At 34.7% G+C, this 20,201-nt stretch overlaps 4 protein-coding genes and 1 pseudogene across 4 annotated transcripts; 2 read left to right on the top strand and 3 right to left on the bottom strand.

The window, feature by feature from the left end:
* The first annotated feature begins 104 nt into the window (after window positions 1-104).
* LOC145609559 (bark storage protein A-like) lies at window positions 105-2,081 on the top strand. Its single transcript, XM_081665014.1, has 5 exons — window positions 105-417; window positions 605-760; window positions 1,008-1,208; window positions 1,367-1,546; window positions 1,654-2,081. The coding sequence occupies exons 1-5, from the start codon at window positions 145-147 to the stop codon at window positions 1,828-1,830; spliced, it is 987 nt and encodes a 328-aa protein (XP_081521140.1). The 5' UTR covers window positions 105-144; the 3' UTR covers window positions 1,831-2,081.
* Window positions 2,082-4,338: 2,257 nt separating this feature from the next.
* Window positions 4,339-4,966, bottom strand: LOC145607497 (RING-H2 finger protein ATL22-like). The gene is made up of 2 exons (XM_081663130.1): window positions 4,519-4,966; window positions 4,339-4,382 (listed from the first exon to the last, which is right to left on the bottom strand). The coding sequence occupies exons 1-2, from the start codon at window positions 4,964-4,966 to the stop codon at window positions 4,339-4,341; spliced, it is 492 nt and encodes a 163-aa protein (XP_081519256.1).
* Window positions 4,967-7,127: 2,161 nt separating this feature from the next.
* Window positions 7,128-9,406, bottom strand: LOC145607496 (RING-H2 finger protein ATL22-like). Its single transcript, XM_081663129.1, has 2 exons — window positions 8,770-9,406; window positions 7,128-7,606 (listed from the first exon to the last, which is right to left on the bottom strand). The coding sequence occupies exons 1-2, from the start codon at window positions 9,404-9,406 to the stop codon at window positions 7,128-7,130; spliced, it is 1,116 nt and encodes a 371-aa protein (XP_081519255.1).
* A 1,065-nt stretch (window positions 9,407-10,471) lies between these two features.
* Window positions 10,472-11,767, top strand: LOC145607495 (splicing factor SF3a60 homolog pseudogene; annotated as a pseudogene).
* A 5,112-nt stretch (window positions 11,768-16,879) lies between these two features.
* On the bottom strand, window positions 16,880-18,490 carry LOC145609040 (zeatin O-glucosyltransferase-like). The gene has a single exon (XM_081664612.1). It carries the CDS (start codon window positions 18,488-18,490, stop codon window positions 17,063-17,065), a length of 1,428 nt encoding a protein of 475 aa, XP_081520738.1. The 3' UTR covers window positions 16,880-17,062.
* Window positions 18,491-20,201: the final 1,711 nt, after the last annotated feature.

Here is a 20,201-nt window from a genome sequence, read left to right as displayed (position 1 = left end):
AGGTATGATTGCACATTTTGATATGATCTGAGTGTGAAGGGCCCGCTACATTTCTATATAAGAACACAAGTAGAGTTGCACTTCACTAACACAAGTTACACAACAAAGCAAGTTGAGTAAAACACAATTATACAATACACCATAATGGCTCGTGAGATGTTAGGGGTGGCAATAGTTATAGGGCTCCTACTAGCAATGGTGCCCAACACCATGCCACTCCCCTTACACCACCCCGACCTTGACGGTCCCTTTATCGGCCTCATCTTATCCGGTGCTTCCTATGAGAAGCTCCTTTTGGATTCAGGCTTGTACGTCCCTGAGCCCGATACTCCTTCAATGCAAATAGCCGGAAGAACGTTAAACATTGGTACCTTCAACGGTGTTCCTACCATCTACGTTGTCTCTATTGCTCCCCTCGTAAGTATTATCTAGTACTATACCTCTTAATTTAAATATTTCGTTTGAAAATTAAACCTATTGTTTTAGTTATATATTGTTAGAATATATCTTACAAAAGTTTAGTCCTATATATATATACTAATACACGTACGTGCTATAATTAGGTTAGTCGTTCTATGACGGTAATTAATCTCGTCTTTTGTAGGCTCATGTAAGTGCAACAGTACAAATTCTGGTTGATCACTTCCACATCACGGGGATCATCGATTTAGGAAACGCCGCCGCAGTTAGCCCTTCAGTGAAACTTGCTGATGTTGCTGTGCTAGCTGAAACTTCCTTTATTAGCGCTTGGACATGGAAGGTACACTATGTATATATGTTTGTATTCCATATCGTATAATTTTTAATATTATTTATATATTCCCTCCGTCCCTCTATATGTGTTTTCATCAACTCAATTCAACCAAATATAAGTATACGTGGCAATGTAATTAAAGTACGTACACATTAAGAGATTGAGATAGATTTATAACAAGTGAGTATTTATTTGTTCGTTCATTTCACTCTTGTAATTAATCTATTAATTCCTTTGGACAATCAATCATAAGGAATATGAAGGTGGAGTAGAAGCTTCGAATGAGCTACCATCACTAAGATTTGGAGACTACAATGTTCCAGAAGCAGGAGATAATAAGTTGGGTAGTTTGCAATACCAAAAGGTCAATAAATATACACCTAAAGGTTCAAACAAGGAAACCTTTTGGTATTACATTGATCCTCAATGGCTTGAAATGGCTTCTCAACTCAAGGTAATTTCAACCTCATTTTCACCATATTCGATCTATTACAAACATTAATCAATTTTGAGTATATAGAGGTGATTATGGACCAGGCCGAGGTACGCTTTGGTAAAAAGAGTGGTCTAACCAAGTTTTGATTTTTTTTTTTTTTTTAATATTTTTTTCAGGATATGAATCTTGAAAGCTGCACTGATGAGAGGTTGTGCACCAAGGATGTACCTAGTGTTGTGTATCGTGTTAAAGGCGCATCGTCCGATGCATATTTGATGAACCATGCTTACGGGAAGTTCCTCAACAAACACCTCAACGTCTCAACCGTTGACAGGAAAAGTGCCGCTGTAGTCTCGGTGAGTTTTCTAAGTCTAACGTGCATATATACTAAGCTACTTCCTCCATCTCTAAATATTACTTGTGTAATTCGAATGGCTGTTAATTATACTCTATGATGTTGCAGACTGCCGTTGCCAATGGAGTGAAACATATCGTGTTTCGTGGTGCTTCGAACAAGCCAGGAATGCCGTATGACAAAAAACTTGGTGCTTTGGCAACCAAAAATTCGTTCAAAGTGGCTTCTAAGTTTGTTGAATTACTCGCTAATCAGCTACCTTTGATTAAGTACAAGTACTACTAAAGTGTGTTTCAAAAAAAAAGTACTACTAAAGTGTTTTGTGTGTGGAGTGGTTGATGTTAGGCGTTTAGCCAAGTATGTACTTTGCAGTAAGTGCTTCAATAATAAGGGCCAAGTGGAAGAAAAATCTAGGTTACGGTGTTTAGAACTTTGACCTACCAAAGCTTTGTACTCCGTAATTAGCTTTGTATGATGATGAGTGAAGTCTATGCAACTTATTGGCCTCTTTAGTACATATTTCCCTTTATTTTCAATTAATTTTAGAGTTCTTGATCCGTCAAAAACAAAAATTTAGAGTTCTTGATGGGAGTTACTTGGAAAAAAAAATATATATATTACTACATTGAATATGTAAAGACTATATAATCTGTACAATATCTCTACAGAACAAAAATTATGATATTTTCACGCTCATGCTATGAAGATAATTTTTATGGCGTTTAAGAAAATAAAACCTACAAAGTAATAACTATATATTTACATGCCTGGATAAAACATATTTCTCGATCTCAACCATCATCTTAAGCTTTTGGTTTAATTTAGTTGGTCCTTTAACATGGGCTCTCGTATGATGGAGCGTGATAGAGTATATAATATATTTCTAGGCCTCAACCATCAGCTTAAGTTTTAGGTTGAGTCGGTGCTTTAACACTATATACTCGTAAGGATATTCACAGTTGGTCTTTTAAGCTTTTATGATCATCGCTCATGTGCGGCTTACTAGATAGGTACTTAGAGATAAAGTTTTACAATGTGTATATTTAGGGTAAAAGTTTATGAACCAAATCTAAATTATCAAATGCACATGCAAGTATTTACAAATATATATATATATATCAATTCATTATTATAGAAATTGATGCTCAAATTAAATGTGGCATGTTAATATTTAGATATACAAGATAAAAATGAGTTTGAATCAAAATGTTGGACCACGTAAGGGGCTCATATATAAAAATTACAAGTACCTCTCCTCATGATAAATATTACTTAATTTTCATTAATTTTTACATCTACTTTTAGTTTTTCAGTGCATCTTGTATATAGTTAGCCACACCATGTGACTGTTTGTAAAAAAAACAAAGTAATAATTCCATCACTAACGTAGTATCCTCTATAACGCTAGCCATGTAACTCCTATATAATATTGACGATGTAACCCCTATAACATAAATAAAGTAACTCCATATTGGTTGAGCACACCGTGTGACCGGTCACATATAAGAATTTGTGTTGGTAGTTTTGTTTACTTTTTATACTCACCTTTAATCAATCAACTTTTGATTTTTTTTCCATCTTTTTTCAATCCATATTCCATACCATGTTATCTTAAATTTAAATCTTTGTATGTACCTTCCAAAATATGTGTGCAAAAGGCAAGACTATAGATTATTAATTATTAGAGGATGAGTCATGTTAAATTTGAATTAACTGTACGTAATAAAGCATATGAGAAAAGCATCATGTACTTTTAACATTTGATCTACTGTAATATTCAAAGCTCTTCATTTTTTTTTTTTTTTTTTTTGACAAAAAAAGCTCTTCATTAATGATATCGTTTTTAATATCTTTCTAAATACTCTGACAATTATATGATGACATTTAGCAACTAAATAATGGAATCTCACGTTATTCACAACTCGTGTTTCACAATTGATGAGACATGTACCCGGACTACCCGCAAATCTACAATCCATCTCAAAAAAGAAGGGATGAGAGTTGAGGCCGGATAAGGGAGTTATTTTGAAAAGCATAGTGTAACAGGTTTCAGTTCCAATTTTGAAAATTTAACAAGGTATCCGTTGGCTCACTTTACACTTACAAAACACAGTGGTATTTTTATATTTTTCGTCTTTAATGGTCTCCATCCAAAACCCACTACTATTTCACCCATTCTATTTACCTTTTATTTTATTTAAATCAATTAAAGTGTCTAAAACTATGTGCCGATTAAAGTAACACTTAAAAATCGGCATATAGTTTTATATAAACACATTTTGTAGTGTTGCAATTCACCTAGACAAGTTACACGACATTTAATAAAAATATGTTGTTTAGATATAAACACTTTATAAAAAATATGTAGTATAGATATGAATGCACATTTTGAAAAAGCAAGAAAAGGGATTAAAGGCCTGTTCACAATTACTGAACTGAACTAATTGGAGCTGAACTGAACTGGATAGAGCTAAAATGAATATTTTATGAGAGAAGGAAATTAGGATCTGAATTAAAATGAACTGAACTGAACTAAATTGAATTGATTGGAGCTGAACTGAATTGAAATTATATTAATTTAAGCTGAAGTGAACATGCCCTAATTCATAACTGTTTTAGATGCTAGAAATAATCATGGTAGAGTATGTGTTATATTGATGATGCAAATGTAGCTACCCTTAACGTGTTATTAAATAAAGCTCCAAGAAGCAGTTCCATTTAATTAGGGTGGTCTGTGGTCTATCATAAATCAATTTGTTAATAATGATTGGAGTAGTGCACCAAACTTATTTGCTACATCAAAGAGTGAAACGCGAGGTTAATGACCACATATAAGCCTAACAAAATTATATCATAATTCATAAAATCAATTTTTGTATAATGTATTGTACAACCGATTATAAACTATCGTTAAATATGTGTACATGTTTGAAATTTCTCAAAAAAAGCCGAGTACAGTTACATAGCTAAAACCTGGGCCGCTTACACTAAAAACGGTATAATTTGAACCGCTAAGGCAATCAATTTTTTCATACGATTGGTAGATATCAATAAAATCACCACCTACAGAGCAGTTATACATCCAGAAATTCTCACTATTATTTTGGGTTTGTGGTAGGAAAGGAGCCATCGAGGTAAGATTTAGAGATAACAACTTTTGTGGAAGACAATTATTTGGATCCGAAAGCTGTATAAGCCTCGAAGAGTAGTATATGGCATGGATGGTGAAGTTTCCAACATTAGGGAGCTCAAGGAAGGGGGTTAACATGTCATCACAATGCACATCGAACCCGGGAAAACCACAGGACTCAGGCTGGCTATTTACTAACCGGAAAGGAGACATGATTGAGATATCATCGAATGAATCGGAAGATACTTTTTCCTGGCAGCTCGTTATGCCGCAAAATTCAGCACTGCTCATCTTTGATATACAAAGAAAATAGAAGAATATGTGAGGGAAAATGATAAACCTTCTGGAATTCTTCATGCTTGCAAATTAAATAATTTGCTTCAAGCATAGTCCAGTTGCTAATCTTGCGTGCTATCGACATCTTTTGTTTACATAAATAACTAGTGCTAATTCAAAGATGATATTTTGACTTTTGTATCATTGACTTTATCTAAAATCTTAAAGGAGTACAATTAATTCAATACATTCGATACATAGCTTCAAGTGATTCTAGATTGGTCAAATGGCGTTTAGTTTGAATTTTGTAAAGTCATTTAGATACTTGGGTGTAGTGCTTTAAATTATGTTCATTAGTGGACGATAATAATTATGGTTTACCAAATTAAAGGGTTTTAAGAATGGAGAGTAGTTTCCATAAACATACAGACCAAAATCTATCATAAAAAATTTGTTACACCTTGAATACATCCAATTGTTTTATACAGAAAGACACTAATTAGTATTTTTACTACCATTTCTCTTGCAAAGCTTTGTTGGCATCTTTATAATAAAAAAGGATGGGCTGCTGAAATTTTGAGAGAAGTTTACATTGAGAACAAGACCAACCCATCTTCTTTCACCAAGGGATCGTTCATCTGGAAGGGCATTGGGAAGGTCTGGAATTTTTTCCAAAGCAGTATTGTTTGGGATGTAGGTGATGGGGGTGCCATAAGTCTATGGGAAGATAGGTGGTTGTTAAGAACGACCCTTAGAGAGTATTTCATTGGGCCGCTCAACTCCAACGCTTCCTCCCTCACTTTGTCCACCATAAACAATTGTTCCAAACCTCATATGGAGACAGTAATCTCCTTTCCCATTTCTGATGATACCTTCTCTCTATTTCAATCAACTTTCAATGTCTCCCACACTGACTCTCACTTCTCTTCTTGGTCCTACAAAGGTAAATTCGACTCTCACAAAGCAAAGCTAGCAATCATAGAGTCAATCCCGAACCTTGCCCCTAATATGCATTGGTCCCTGATTTGGCACTCAATCACCCTCCCAAAAATAAAGTCGTTTTTGTGGCTCTTAGCTTGGGAGCGTATCCCTCACAGAAAAAACCTCCACCAAAGAATCCATTCTATCCCCCCAAATTGCCTCTTCTGCCCATCCCAAGAAGAATCTTGTGCCCATATCTTTTTTCACTGTGTTCGAGCAAAAGAGTTTTGGACTCATTTGCCCTGCCAGATTGTGACCCCCCTCAATGGTTGGATTGACTGGCTATCAGCTAACCTTAAGTCTAGCAGCATGACCACTTGGTCTATACCTTGGAATGTTGTATTCACCTTTGCTATTTGGCACATTTGGTTAAGGCGAAATGCTTGGTACTTCTCAAATTCTAGCTCTCCAATTTCTTCAGCAATCTCTCAGTGTAAATGGGCTGCTTCAGAGTACTTCTTTTCCACAAAGTGTAGCTCTGAAAGTCCAAAGCCCTCTCCTTTACACTGGCTTCCCCCTCCTTCAAGTTCCATCAAAGTTAACTGTGATGCATCCTTCTTGATCTCCTTAAGAGAAGCTGGATGCGCTGTTGTGTGCAGAAACTCGTCTGGCGAATGGATTGTCGGCCTAAGCTGGAGAGGCTTTTTAGCCTCGCCTTATGATGCCGAACTGAAAGCTATTCATCTGGGATTGAATCTGATTAAGCAAAGAAACTGGACAAATACAATCCTCTGCTCAGATGCTAAACGTGCAATTGATGATATTTTGTCCATTGACTGTACCTCTAATGCACCATCAATGTTACTAAAATGCAGGGACCTAAGGATGGACCTCCATGTGGATATGCACTTTGAGAAGCGAGAGGGTAATGCAGTAGCTGACGTACTGGCAAAGGATGCTCGAACCAATCTGGATCGCTTGAACGAATGTTGTATTTTGCATGCTCCACCAGAAACTTGTATTGTTGCTTTTGAGAGAGACTTGAACTCATGTTCTGCAAACTCTAATACTTATTTGACTGGTGATGTCCCAGTGATCATGGATTGTAACCAACATTTAACTTAATTAATGCATCCTTTGTTCGAAAAAAAAAATAAAATGACAGACATAAATAAATGGTATTGTTATAACGCGCAACATATATATGAGATTGCCAGTGTAACAAATTACACATGATGATGATCAAGTAGTTTAATTAAGGATTGCAAGGTGGAGAATGTCTACAAATGGGGCAAGTAGATTCAGTCGATAACCATAAATCAATACAACAAACATGGAAGCGATGAAGGCACTCTGGTAATATTTTTAGGTTGTCACCAGGGAGGTAATCCATTAAGCAAATTGAACAAATGCCATCATCTGGTGTAATCAGGCGGCCACTCTTGCCAATCAACACGGTTGGATACGAGTCAATCGTGACCTGATCGAGTCCTCCTTGATGCACATTATTCGATGGTGTTGAACTTTGCTCTTGTGAGATTGCCTGATTTGTACTGATGGTAGCAACAACAGGTGCTACAACGTTTATCCCTGACGGCGGCTGAGGTCTGGAATTGCAGCAGCAGCAAACAAAAAATACCATCAAGGCTAATGCTACTCCTGCTGCTACTCCACCGTAGTGTACATGATCTGATGAGTCATCTGATGTGTTGCCGCCATTGCCGGATCTAGAAGCTGTAGTAGTAAGAATTCTGATCAAAATTACTAGATAAAGTACAATCAAAATTTCACAATTTATAGCGTTGTAGTAGCAAGATTAGCAACTAATCCATTCCCTTACAAATTAATTATGTAAACTTGCAATTTGTTTCATAGACATAGACAGAAGTACTTGGGTTTACACTTAAAACGGTATAATTTTGTAGTTTGGTAAGAGATGTCTATATATGGCATCGATAGTGAAGTTTCGGATCCGAAAGCTCTATATGTCTCAAAGAGATGTCTATATATGGTATCGATAGTGAAGTTTCCGGCTTTAGGTAGCTCAAGGAAGGGCCTAACTTGCTATCACAATACACATCGAAAACCAGGGGAACCACAGGACCACACAGGCTCATGATTTACTAAATGGAAAGGAAAGGCGATGGGGATAACCGGGATGTGGTTGAAAGAATGTATGGTGTGGCAGCTCATTGTGCTACAATTTTCAGTGCTACTCATCTATAGAATACATAAGTAATAGAGCAATATGAGAGAATAAATTAACAAATTTCTAGGAATTTTTAATGCTTTAATTTAATTTCCTATTGTTTTTGACGAAGTATGTAACAAAACCTAATTCAAAGATTAAGTAACTATATTATTAAAATCAAGTCAATTTCTTAAAATTGAAATCAATCAAACTTACCCTATTATAAGCAAAACGAGCAATAATAAAGACTATAAACTACACTAACTAACAATACATAATTAAACAAACACACACATTCATACATACACAATGGCTCGATGAAGTACATATGGAGTATTAGTCAAATCGATTCAACAATTATAATTATTGATGAAGTATCTAACAACCTAATTCAAAGATTAAGCAATCATATTATTATTTTAACTCAATTTCTTAAAATTGACCTCAATCAAATTGCCCTATTATAGGCAACACAAGCCTATATAAAGACTGTAAATTAAACCACACAACTAATTTAACAACGCACAATTATACGAACGCACACATTCATACATACACAATGGCTTGATGAAGTATATACGGAGTATTAGTCTTATCAATTCAACAATAAGTATTGTAAGCAATATAAGCGCGAATAATAAGCATTGATGTTGAACAAGAATTGGAGAAACAAAAATAGCGAGTTGAAATAAAAGGAGTCACTTACCAGAATACTGGCTAGTATCCCAACTAAGCTCGAAACTTGAAAAATTACTAAGCGTACTGTAATTGCCAAAAGCCGCAGAAGCTAGTGGAACCGACACGGTCTTAAGCAACGCACAATTAGATTCGTCAGCAATTGGACCTAAGCTCACACTTAAAACGGTATAATTCGAACCACTAAGACAATCAATCTTATCGTACAAGCCGAAGGGATCATAAAAGTCATCAACACTAGAGCAGTTATACACCCAAAAGTCCTCACTTTTGTCAATTACTTGCAATGGAGTTATCGCCGAAAGATCTAGAGATAATAACTTATTTGGAAGACAATCATTCGGATCCAAAAGCTCTATAAGTCTCAAAGAACCGTCGAGGGCATCGATAGTGAAGTTCCCCGCATTAGGGAGCTCTAGGAGGAAGCCTAATTGGTCATCACAATACACGTCGAATCCTGCAGAACTACACGACTCGGACTGACGATCTGCTAACCGGAAAGGATAGGCGACCGAGATATCGACGATGTCGCTCGAAGTCTTGCAAGTCATTGTGCGGCAATCATCTTCACCCTTGCTAATGTTTAGCATACATAGGAAAAAGAGGAAGATGAGAGGAAAAACGATTGGCTTTTTCGAATTTCTCATGCTTTATTTTATCCTTTTTACCCAATAATTACGATATTAAAAGAGACAAGTGTTTATAAGGAAATTTAGATCTCACTCAATTAAAAAATATTGTTTCATTAAATTCTCACAAAGTAATACTCCGTATAATAATCAATCTTCTTCATGATTTTCTTCTCAACAAAGTATCACACTTGTCTAGTACGCTTAAACCCTATCACATAGGATAACCTAGAAATTAAATTCAAAACAATTAGGGTATTTTACTTAGAAACCCACATCAATTAGGATATTTTACTTACTCCCTAAATCTAAATAATCGTAAATTAATCACATACTTATATTTTATCTAGTTTTCAAATTACAAATCTCATCTATCAAAGATCGGAAATCATATAAGATAAGAACAAATAAACAAAAGATATGTTATATTTTTTAACCATTGATGAAAAATCTAGAAATTTAATTTTTTTTTTTTTTTTTTTTGAAACCTAGAAATTTTAAATTTTTAACTAGTTCTAGTTCAAAAATGAAATTCAGTCGGACTAAATCTATTGTTGACTTTTGTAAAAAAAATCTTAAATGGGTATTATTGTATTAACTTAAACCAGCTACTCTATTATAATATTATTGCCCTCCTTGTCAAAAAAAAAAAATATTATTGCCCTCAAAAAAAAAAAAAAAAAAAAGCTACTCTATTGTTAATCTCTGAGTGTTTGTTCCCAAAAAAAAATATCAATCTCTGATATCCAACTTCAATCGAAAAATATAAATTTACCAAAAATAATATTTACCTTAATAATATTACCAAAACACTTTCCCTTAATAATATTTACCAAAAATACAAATTTTGCTAAGATATAGAATTTAGGTAGCCATTATATATAAGAGTCGGCGATGCATAATCTAATTTATAATAGAATTCAAATATCTATATATGATTAGCTTTGTTTTAAAAAAAAAAAAAAACAGTGATTAGCTTTATTAGTTTACGAGAGAAACTTCTTTGATTTGAAACAAAAAATTCAATCAAATTTGAGAGAAAAATTAAGAAGTTGTCTAAGGAAAATCTGTTAATTTGTTATGATGGATGTTTACAACAATAGTAAGGTGTTTGATGTGTTTTATGACATGTTAAAGATGATACGAGAATCTGGCCGTCAAAACCCCGAGGCGACTTCAGCGGTGGTCCGTGATGGAGAGCAGTACGAGCAGATGTTGGCTAATTTACAAAACATGAAGATACCCTTCAGTGGTGAAGAATGTTTCGGACAATATGTGGATTTACACGAGTGTTATAACAGGTATATTAATTCTAAATTTGGTCACCCTATCAATTATCTGGTTTATCTTGATAATTTTCCTACAATTGATACGATTCCTTCCAAATTCAAGGCAACTGCACAATACAAGGAGTATATGGAGGGTGTGCTTGCCTACTTGATGTCTTTCTTGGATCGTACGAAGCCCCTGATGTTCTTAGACAGGGTGTTTAAGAGTGTGGAATCTGAATTTGAGGCGCGTTGGACAGTTGAAAGAGAAAAAAAGCGGCCTAGGACAACGACTAGTGTCGATGATGTTATCGAGCAGTTTGATGGATATAGCACGGTTGAGAGTCTAATTGAGTTAGGACCGATGAAGCTTAACGAGGCATTGAACACTTTGGGGCTTAAATCTGGTGGTACTGTCTACCAAAGAGCGGAGAGACTTCTTCTTGTGAAGAATACGCCTCTAGAGAAGCTTGACCGAAAGCACTTTAAGAAGGAAAAAGGCCTAGGGGAACATGACTACTACTGTAAGGAAACTGCACTAATTGAAGCCAAAGTAAACAAGTTGTGTGAGCTTCTAAAAGACGTTCTTGAGTGGACTAGAGAACGTCTTAGGAACAGGCAGGGGATGACTTTCGATGAGTTAGCTCGTGATCGTGATGCTGATCATGAGAAACTCGTACATGACATAGGAAGTGATGATGTAGAAGAGGACTACGGCGACAAAACAGATTGTAATCCGCTTAAATTGCCACTTGGTTGGGATGGGAAGCCTATACCTTACTGGCTCTACAAGCTTCACGGCCTTGACCAAGAATTTAAGTGTGAGATATGTGGGAACTTCACCTACAAGGGACGAAGGGCTTATGAAAAGCACTTCCATGGAGCGCGTCATCAGCATGGGATGAGTTGCTTGGGTATACCCAACACCAAGAGCTTTCATGAGATCACTCAAATCGATGATGCCAGGGAGCTGTGGCAGCAGATTCAGCTTAGGAAAGGGTTGTCATTGTGGCAGCCTGATGTACTTGAGGAATACGAGGATGCAGAGGGTAATGTTTACAACAAGAAGACCTACAATGATCTTGTTAGGCAGGGCATCATTCAAGTTTAGATCAATTACCCTTACTATTTTAATTCTTGTAGTAGATTAATTTGTTCTTATAGTACAAGATTTCCAATCAATTGATATCATTGAATCAAGTTCTTTTCTTCTATCATCATAGGTTGCGCCTTTAATTACCTAATCTAATATTATTGCATCTTAGCAAATAATGTAATGCAAAAGTTGTAGAACACTTGATTAGTAAAGATGAGATCAAGGACAATAGTCATAATTCTATTTTTGCTTTTTGCTAATTAAGGCAGAAGCCATAATTGACTAAAATAAGTCAATAATAATGCAATAGATTAGACGACTTCTAAGAAACATACGTAGTATAACACTGTAGTGCAGTGTATGAATACAGGGAAACTAATAGTACCACACAAGTTCGTACATCTTTTCTAATAAAGTGTTCTACAACTTTTGCGTTACAATTTTTGCTAAGACAATAGGCCACATTAGTTAATAGTACCACACAAGTTCGTACGTCTACTACATATACAAATCAGATGAGCAACATAAAGAAAGAAAAATAACTAGTAATCACCACTAATGACAATATACTTGGCAAAATGATGAAAATCTGAGTAGAACCTTTAAAAAAAAATTGAGATACTTAAAACACCAAAACCATATATATTCAACATTCCAGCAACAAGCATATATGTTGAGCAAATACGAGTTCCTCCGTATATGTATATATATATATATATATAATGGTTGGCCATCAATCCCTAGTGCACTTAATAATAAATCGCGTTACTAGATTGCTCTCTTCGCTCTCCTAGCTGCACCTTGGGCTGAACTCTCAGGTTTATCAATGGGAACACTAATAAACGAACCATGGAACGCGTTTGGCTTCTCCTGATAAGCAAATTGCAAGAAAGGCCATAAGTTGGGTGTAGTCAATGTTGTAGGAGGATGTTGGCATGCAATAAACGTAGCCAAACAAGAAATCGCGATAACAGGAACTATAGCTAGGACTCCTATGAACGCCATGCTCTCAATAAATGGCTAATTTAATTTTGCTTATAAATATTTCTAACAATGAAATGAATATGAATGAAGATAATTGATCCAACTAATAAAAGCATTATTCGTGGGCATTTTGACAATGTATGTAACATGTTGATTGGTTGGCACGTCCTAGTTTAACTTAGGAGTACTAATTCAAGATATAAACTAGTTCAATGCGTGCTTAGAACTCATTGTCAAGAATTCGAACTCATTTTTCTCAACCAATTCTTGATAATGACTATTGGATAATATCCGTACATTTAATGTCAATAAACTATGAGTATATATCATTTTTATAAAACAAAAATAGTGAATCAAGCTAATTTCAATTCAAATAAAATTTGGTAAAGCTCTCTTTCAATATGAAGAATTTAATTACCTATACATATAACCGCCATGCATTTGGATCCTCAGCCTAATTAGCTACACCTTTTTTAGTTACCAATTCAATATAAGACCTAAATTCGAACATGTCTTACTTCAATTTACGTCTCAATTAATTTTCAATTCAACTAATTTATAGATCTTGATTACGCAAATGCAAGATGTATGACTGAGATACATATTGTTGATCGAAGTGTTAAAACTTGGATATTTTGGTCTAAACTCTTTTTCTATACATGGAATTTAATAAAAACAATTTTGATGTATACAAAGGCTAATCCATCAAAGGTACTTAGCATAATACCTAAATTTGTATTAGTTCAATTATATAAATATATGACAATGTGTCAATTGGCCTGGTGTTGTTTCGCTAATTAATGATTAATGTTTCTACTTTAAGCGTAACCACTAAGGTTTAACATAAAGATACATTAAATCAAGTTTCATATTGGAGCTTAATTCCTCTTTTTGGAGGTGAAGTTACGTCATAAAACATAAAATTTAACATGGTCCTTGCTTATAACAAAAGAATTATAAAAGAAATAAGATTAAAAAAAAAATACTTTTAGTTTGTAATCGCAAATTTAAAAAATTGTTGAAAATGTCCTAGAACCCCAAATAAAAGAAGGGGCCTAACATTTTTCATTAGTGGGGGAAAACTTTCAACTTGAACGTGCAAACTAATTAGTCCCCCCCTAAAAACTGACCTCTCAATCGTCTTCATCATCCAAAACAAACATCATTTTTAATCTAATTTTGTACATTTGATCATGTTTCTTGTTGAAATATTATCTTTGATGCCAGTGGTGGGTGCATTATGTCTCCTAAGCTGTATTAATGTCGCGTGCCACGAAGCTGATTCAGAGATTTTAATAACTTTGAGGCCAAAAGTGGCCTACACCTCCAAGTGCATGCCTAAAGGGGACGATGAAAAAAGATGTTCGATATGCTTGGATGATTATGAAGACGGCGAAATGGTAGAGTTTCTTGATTGCTTCCATCTATTTCATGCTCATTGCATTGATCAATGGCTTCCCCTGAGTCAAACTTGTCCTGTTTGCCGCTTTCAATGCTGAATTTTTCAACTTCTGATCATACAATTTGTGGGTCTATATGAGGTTTTGTTTCAGGTAATCAGGTTGTTTGATTATGTATAGTAAATGAGAATAAATTATAAGGCATTCTTAGAATCACTCCTTAAATGTTGATGATAGCCTTGTTATTATTGCTTTCAACATTTTGCAAATTGTTGTATGTAAATATTTTAATTGGTAATATGTTTGTGTATGAAGAAATTGGGGTTAAAGGAGCATATAAAAAATCTGATAGAGTATAAAATATATTCCTGGGCCTCAACTATCAGCTTAAACTTTTAGTTGCGCTGGTTCTCTAACCTGGTATCAGAGTCAGTGTGACACAAAGGTCACGGGGCCTCAACCATCAGGTTAAGCTTTTGGTTGAGTACGTTGGTCCTCTAACAAAATCCATAGTCAGATTCTAAAGGAGAAAGGAGATAGATTCTTGGTTCATATTAGTTAATTGACTTCATCATTGAGATTAAGGCTCTGATAATGTTGTTAATTTTGTTGTTATATGTTTGTATATGATTGTTAACGAGATTATGATGAGAAGTTTGTTAATAAGCGAATCCACTCATGGTCATATAATGATTAATAATTATATTTTAATGCTAGATTAAGAATCAATATTAATAAGTACTAATCAAAACCATCATAACTCTCCAAATATATGCAGTAGCGTGTTTTGTGTGCGGCTGGCCATACCATATGATTGTGACCGCTTATAAAAGAACAAAGTAATCTGTATAATACTAACCGAATAAACAATGTAATACTAACTGACTAACTTCTATAACACTGACAAAATAACCCTTTATGATGATTACACATATCGTATGGCCAACTTACATATAAGAATTTGTGATGTTCATCTTAATACCTTTCACAATTAGACTGCTTTTTTTTTTTTTTTTTTATATCTTGGTCAATTTAAATGAAAATTTTCTAGGATGATGTGGAAAAAAATCAGAGATGAAATAAGGCGCTTCAATTAATTGATTTTCTGGTCAAAAAAAAATTAATTAATTAATTAATTCTCTAACATACTACTCCAATTACAGTCGAATATATAACCAAACCCTAAACCCCCAAAAAATTAATCGAATTATTGATCACCTGAATATCAATTGAATTGCAACCCAAATTGAATACGATTCAAACGATCCTGTCTAGTCTTTTTGTCAAATTCTTGGACGCAGCATCAAGGGGAATTTTCACAAGTTGGAGGCTCCAAAATTATCGGTAATTTCATTTTTTTTTTTCTATTGATAACTTGAATTTTAATACAGTATTCATACACTTTTCGCTCGTATTTGTATCAAAGCTCACAAATGTAAGAAATTTATATTCATACATCGAATAATTTATGGATTTTATGATTGTTTTACACAATTGCAAAAAGTAGACTGATTGGATGATCTTGGATACTAGTAATTTCCATATCCCAGTGTTAAAGTTTTAGTTTTATACTAGTTGACACGTTTATGTGTTAAGGAAATTGTACATGTGAGTTGGGACTAATTGTCCCGCATTGAAAAAGGGGAGGAGGATTGCTAACATATAAGTTTGGCACGCTAATCCTCCGGTTTTAGGATGGAACTTTACTAGGCTTATATATGGTCAGTTAGGCGTGAGTTGAGACTAATTGTTCCCCTTTAAAAAAAGGGGAGGAGGATTGCTAACATATAAGTTTGGCACGCTAACCCTCCGATTTTATGATGGAACCTTACTAGGCTTATATATGGTCAGCTTATGCGTGCTTGGCTCAATGAAAATTTCTCGCAACGTTTTTGTTAGGACACTTTAATAAATAGAAAACAAGTAGAGTAGATAGATATTCCTAGCAATTTTGTTGATTGTGATGTAGTAGTAACTAGATCTGCATAGTTTGATGTTCTGGTGCAATTAGACCATATTGGATCAAGAATTCGTTTATTTACTCATTGGATTAATAGTATAGTTTGATCTTAATCAGCGTATTACCATTAAAAAAAAAAAAAAAAAAAACATAAAGGTGCATAGAAAGCAACATCTGTAATAATGAGATAGTTACTAATAGCTATATATCTTTGATTTTTCAAGAGAACAGAGGGTTAAAGTGATAGTGAGAAGCGGCTATATGTTACACAGGTCCTTTCTTTCTCATCTAGGACTTGTTTCGGATACTCGACATTTGGATATAAGTCATTTTAATAAAAGTTGCACGTTTTAAAGATGCAAGATTTCCATTAATTGGTTGAGCCTGGAACTTGGACCACTAGATATTATGTCAAAGCTCTGTGCTTTCTCAAGTGTCATGGAATTCTTGTTCATAGTTTCTCTAGATTCTTGTGGTACTTCCTGTAGTGCTCTAATAAGCCTGTAGTGCATAGTAGCTTGTTCAAGTAATCGATGATTGCAATCATGAACTAGGTGTCTAGGTAGTTTGCTGGTAGTCGTGGAGGATACATGGCTTACGTATATAAAAAAATTCTGTTTGTAAATGTTCCAATGGTTAGAATAACATTCCGTCTGTCAGGAATTAGTTGTCACAATGGTGAAATTAACAATTTGACATCTGAATGCGATTGAGGTAGTAAAAATCCTACTTTCAGGAAGTGAGAAGTGCATAATACTGTCAATTAAGCTTTATTTTCCTGTTAAGAGCCTTATCAAACTAATTAATATTGTTTGTACAACTGTAGTTTCGTGCAAGATTGCTTTGCAATTTATTTTATGTAGCATTGATGTAATAGTGTTCAATCCACAATTTTACTAAGAGAAACAATGTTTATTTGTTGGCTTTTTACCATACCCTTCTTGTGTAGTTTGATGAGAAAGATCATCATCTACTGATATGAGCAATGAAAGAATCCATTTCTAATCGAGAACTTCCACCATCTGCAACTGATCCTCGGACTGCACCACCTAGCTTTGTTGCCCTTTTCCTCATCTCTTCTCCTTCCTTTGATGTCATCAATCGTCTTACTGCATTCTCTATAGAAGTTGATGTTACTCGCTTAGCTCTTTGTTCCCAATCCCTGACTAATAAACCAATCTTTAGGACTTCTGTTATCAAAATGCTGTTTTTTGGCTGGTCAGAATGCATAGGCCATGCTGCTATTGGCACTCCCATGCTGATGCTCTCCATACACGAGTTCCAACCACAATGACTCATGAATCCTCCTGTTGATGGGTGTGCAAGAACTTCAGGCTGAGGTGCCCAGTCTTTTACCACCATTCCCCTGTCCTGTACCCTGTCTTCGTACCCTTTTGGCAGCCGAGGCCTTCTGACATCATCTTCTGCAGCAATTTCTACTCCGTCAGCACTCCTAACAACCCATAAAAACTTCTGCCTACTTCTTTCTAATCCAACAGCCAACTCACTAATCTGATCTTCTGTCATTGATATGCTCGTTCCAAATGATACATATATCACTGAATTTGTCTCTTGTTTGTCCAGCCACTCGAGGCATCTATGTCTGCTATTGCTGCATCTGCCTTTTATCTCCACCGGATGCAAAGGTCCAATTGCAAATTGCTTTTTGTTAGCATTTGTTGGTAGCTTTGCCAGTAAGTCCATATATCTACCTTCAATCTGTCTGCATGTGTTATAGAGTCTTCCACTCTCGAAGTTCAAAACTTTGTATTGCTTTGCTACAAAGTCTTCAAACTCGGGTGTAAAGCACCCTTCACTCGAGGGGATTTTGTCGTTTGGGATATCAATATCTAGTTGGAAAGGTTTCTTTTTCATCAACTCCCAAACGTAGAAGAAGATGGTGAAGGCAGAGACACTGTGGAGAGCATATGACTCTGCATTTTGGATTAATTTTACATCTTGAACAACTGAAGCCATCATAGTATCATGAACAACGATGATTCTTCGAAACTTAGCTGATAGTTCTTGTAGAAGTTGGAACACAGGTTTACGAAGCTGTAAAGTAGCATCGAAAAGTGGTTGGAGGTGCCCAGGGAATTTAGTATAGGCATTGAGTTTAGGAGGATTTGAGCTTAAAGGAGGTAGTTGTGTGTTATGAAAGTGCATTTTACTTGTATTTTTCGGGTCCCAACCATGGAGACGTAGTTTGGCTTGGCGATTGTGTGCCATGGATCCGATAAAATGAACCGGTATGCCATATGATGCTATAAGAATGGAAAGATGGAGAGACTCATTGAGATGGCCTTGCATTGGGAAAGGTACTATGATTGCTGCAATTGAGGGATGTTTAAGGTCATATTTTTTATTGTTTTTATGGTAATTTTGATCAGCCATTTTGAGTGTTGGGTTACATCTTTGGCCTGAAGGTTGTACCTTTATATAGTGCTAGAAGATTAGGATAAATTATACAAGCATATGTCATTTATTATGCTCATACTTATCCTTGTATTCAAGCCTCTCTTCATTACTCCTTTGTGCTACTTTTGTGATTCTATTGTTTGTGACATCATGGGTTGAATAATGTCTATAATTTTTAGGAAGAAAATTCTAGTGATATACTATTACTAAAATTTTAAAAGTGACTACTTTTCAAACCATTTTAAACTATGTTACTAATTTTAGACGGTGAAGAATTACTGTATTGCATTGCGGCTTTATTTGACAATATTAATTTGGAGACAATCAAATCATGTCCTTGTCATGATTGCTTGATCAGTGTGCTTATGTCATTGATTATTGTAAAGCTCAGTAATTAACCATGAGAAATGAAGGCAAGTAGCCATGATTGATAGGTAGTGGAAACCAAGTTTGTAGAACCCTCTTTACTAATTTAGGTTTTTCTTCAAAGCACTAGTTTTGCTTAGAAATCATCATTTGATGTTTGCTTTTAAAATAACTAGATAAGCCCGTGCGATGCACAAATCGTTTATATTTTTAAAAAAAAATATTTTTCATATTTATGTGATTACATTTGTTACTCCGTATTTTATTAGTTGTACGTAATATATCATTTTTTCGTGTTTGTTTTAAAATATTAGATAAAATTCCTAATTTCATAAGATAATATTTCGTATTTGATTAATGCAACCATTAAAATCTCATTGGTCAATTATGCTTATGTGCCACTTAAATTATTTATTGGCTATAACTATAATTTATAATGCTACGTAGCACGTTAACTAATCGTAGATGGCATAATCCTATTGTAGAGTTTTAAAATTATTTATCATATGTGGCACTCTAATAATTTTTTTAAAATAAAAATCCTACATGGCGCTCTAAAAACTCGGGAAAAAATTCTCCTTTAAATATATATATTAGATTAGATTAGATTGTTGGTCTAGCATTCACATCTATGCTTAATTTATCTGATAATAAGAATTATTTGTTAAAAGAATAATAACACGCCACCCAAAAACCCTGCCAACTCAGTTGATTACTACTCCGTACGCAATAATTTATGGTTATTAGAGACATTACGCAATTTAAAGAATAAGGAAATTGAACATGTTCCTTTTAAAAAACAAGGAAACTGGACATGTTAATGATGTAAAATGGTGTAGTATGTCTCCCATCACATTGGTCAAGCACTCAAGCTCCATGTCGAGTTTCAATAGTAGTTGCAATAAAGTGATTGATTAAAACTACTTATCCCTTTCTCTATTGCAACATTTTGCAAGCTGGCATGGCCTAGATCATAAGAATCAGCCTACTTGCTTCTTATGTTAGCTAGCATGGGAAGCTCTTTAATTTCCTTGGACCATTTTTGTTTAAGGTTCATTATTCCATAGTGTGAAAAGCATCTTGTCGTAATCGATAAGGTAGGCCCGTAAAGACATTTTCATATCGGTGATCAAAAGGTGGTAATAAATGGATAAAGTTCGCGTCAACAACTATAGATGGATAGTTTTTTATGCTATTTAAGATACTTTTTATTTATTGTTGAATAATAATAAATTACTTGTATTGACATATTCATCCATTTTAATTTTCACTCCATTATTTGATTGAAAAGTTTACAATATGGTATTCTATAAATAGGTTT

The sequence above is a fragment of the Chenopodium album genome, chromosome 23, assembly GCF_948465745.1.
Source record: "Chenopodium album chromosome 23, dcCheAlbu1.1, whole genome shotgun sequence".
Lineage (NCBI taxonomy): Eukaryota > Viridiplantae > Streptophyta > Magnoliopsida > Caryophyllales > Amaranthaceae > Chenopodium > Chenopodium album.
This window is presented reverse-complemented; position numbering and strand designations above follow the sequence as displayed.

Bases quoted from the DNA above. Each gene is read 5' to 3' on its own strand.
- LOC145609040 (XM_081664612.1), bottom strand. From the start codon at position 18,490: ATGGCTGATCAAAATTACCATAAAAACAATAAAAAATATGACCTTAAA.
- LOC145607497 (XM_081663130.1), bottom strand. From the start codon at position 4,966: ATGAGCAGTGCTGAATTTTGCGGCATAACGAGCTGCCAGGAAAAAGTA. The intron at 4,383-4,518 runs GTTTTAGCTATG...TAATTTTGTTAG, and splicing joins TTTTAGTGTAAGCGGCCCAG to GCTTATATGTGGTCATTAAC.
- LOC145607496 (XM_081663129.1), bottom strand. From the start codon at position 9,406: ATGAGAAATTCGAAAAAGCCAATCGTTTTTCCTCTCATCTTCCTCTTT. The intron at 7,607-8,769 runs GTAAGTGACTCC...TTACTACTACAG, and splicing joins GGATACTAGCCAGTATTCTG to CTTCTAGATCCGGCAATGGC.
- LOC145609559 (XM_081665014.1), top strand. From the start codon at position 145: ATGGCTCGTGAGATGTTAGGGGTGGCAATAGTTATAGGGCTCCTACTA. The intron at 418-604 runs GTAAGTATTATC...CGTCTTTTGTAG, and splicing joins TTGTCTCTATTGCTCCCCTC to GCTCATGTAAGTGCAACAGT. The intron at 1,547-1,653 runs GTGAGTTTTCTA...ATGATGTTGCAG, and splicing joins AAAGTGCCGCTGTAGTCTCG to ACTGCCGTTGCCAATGGAGT.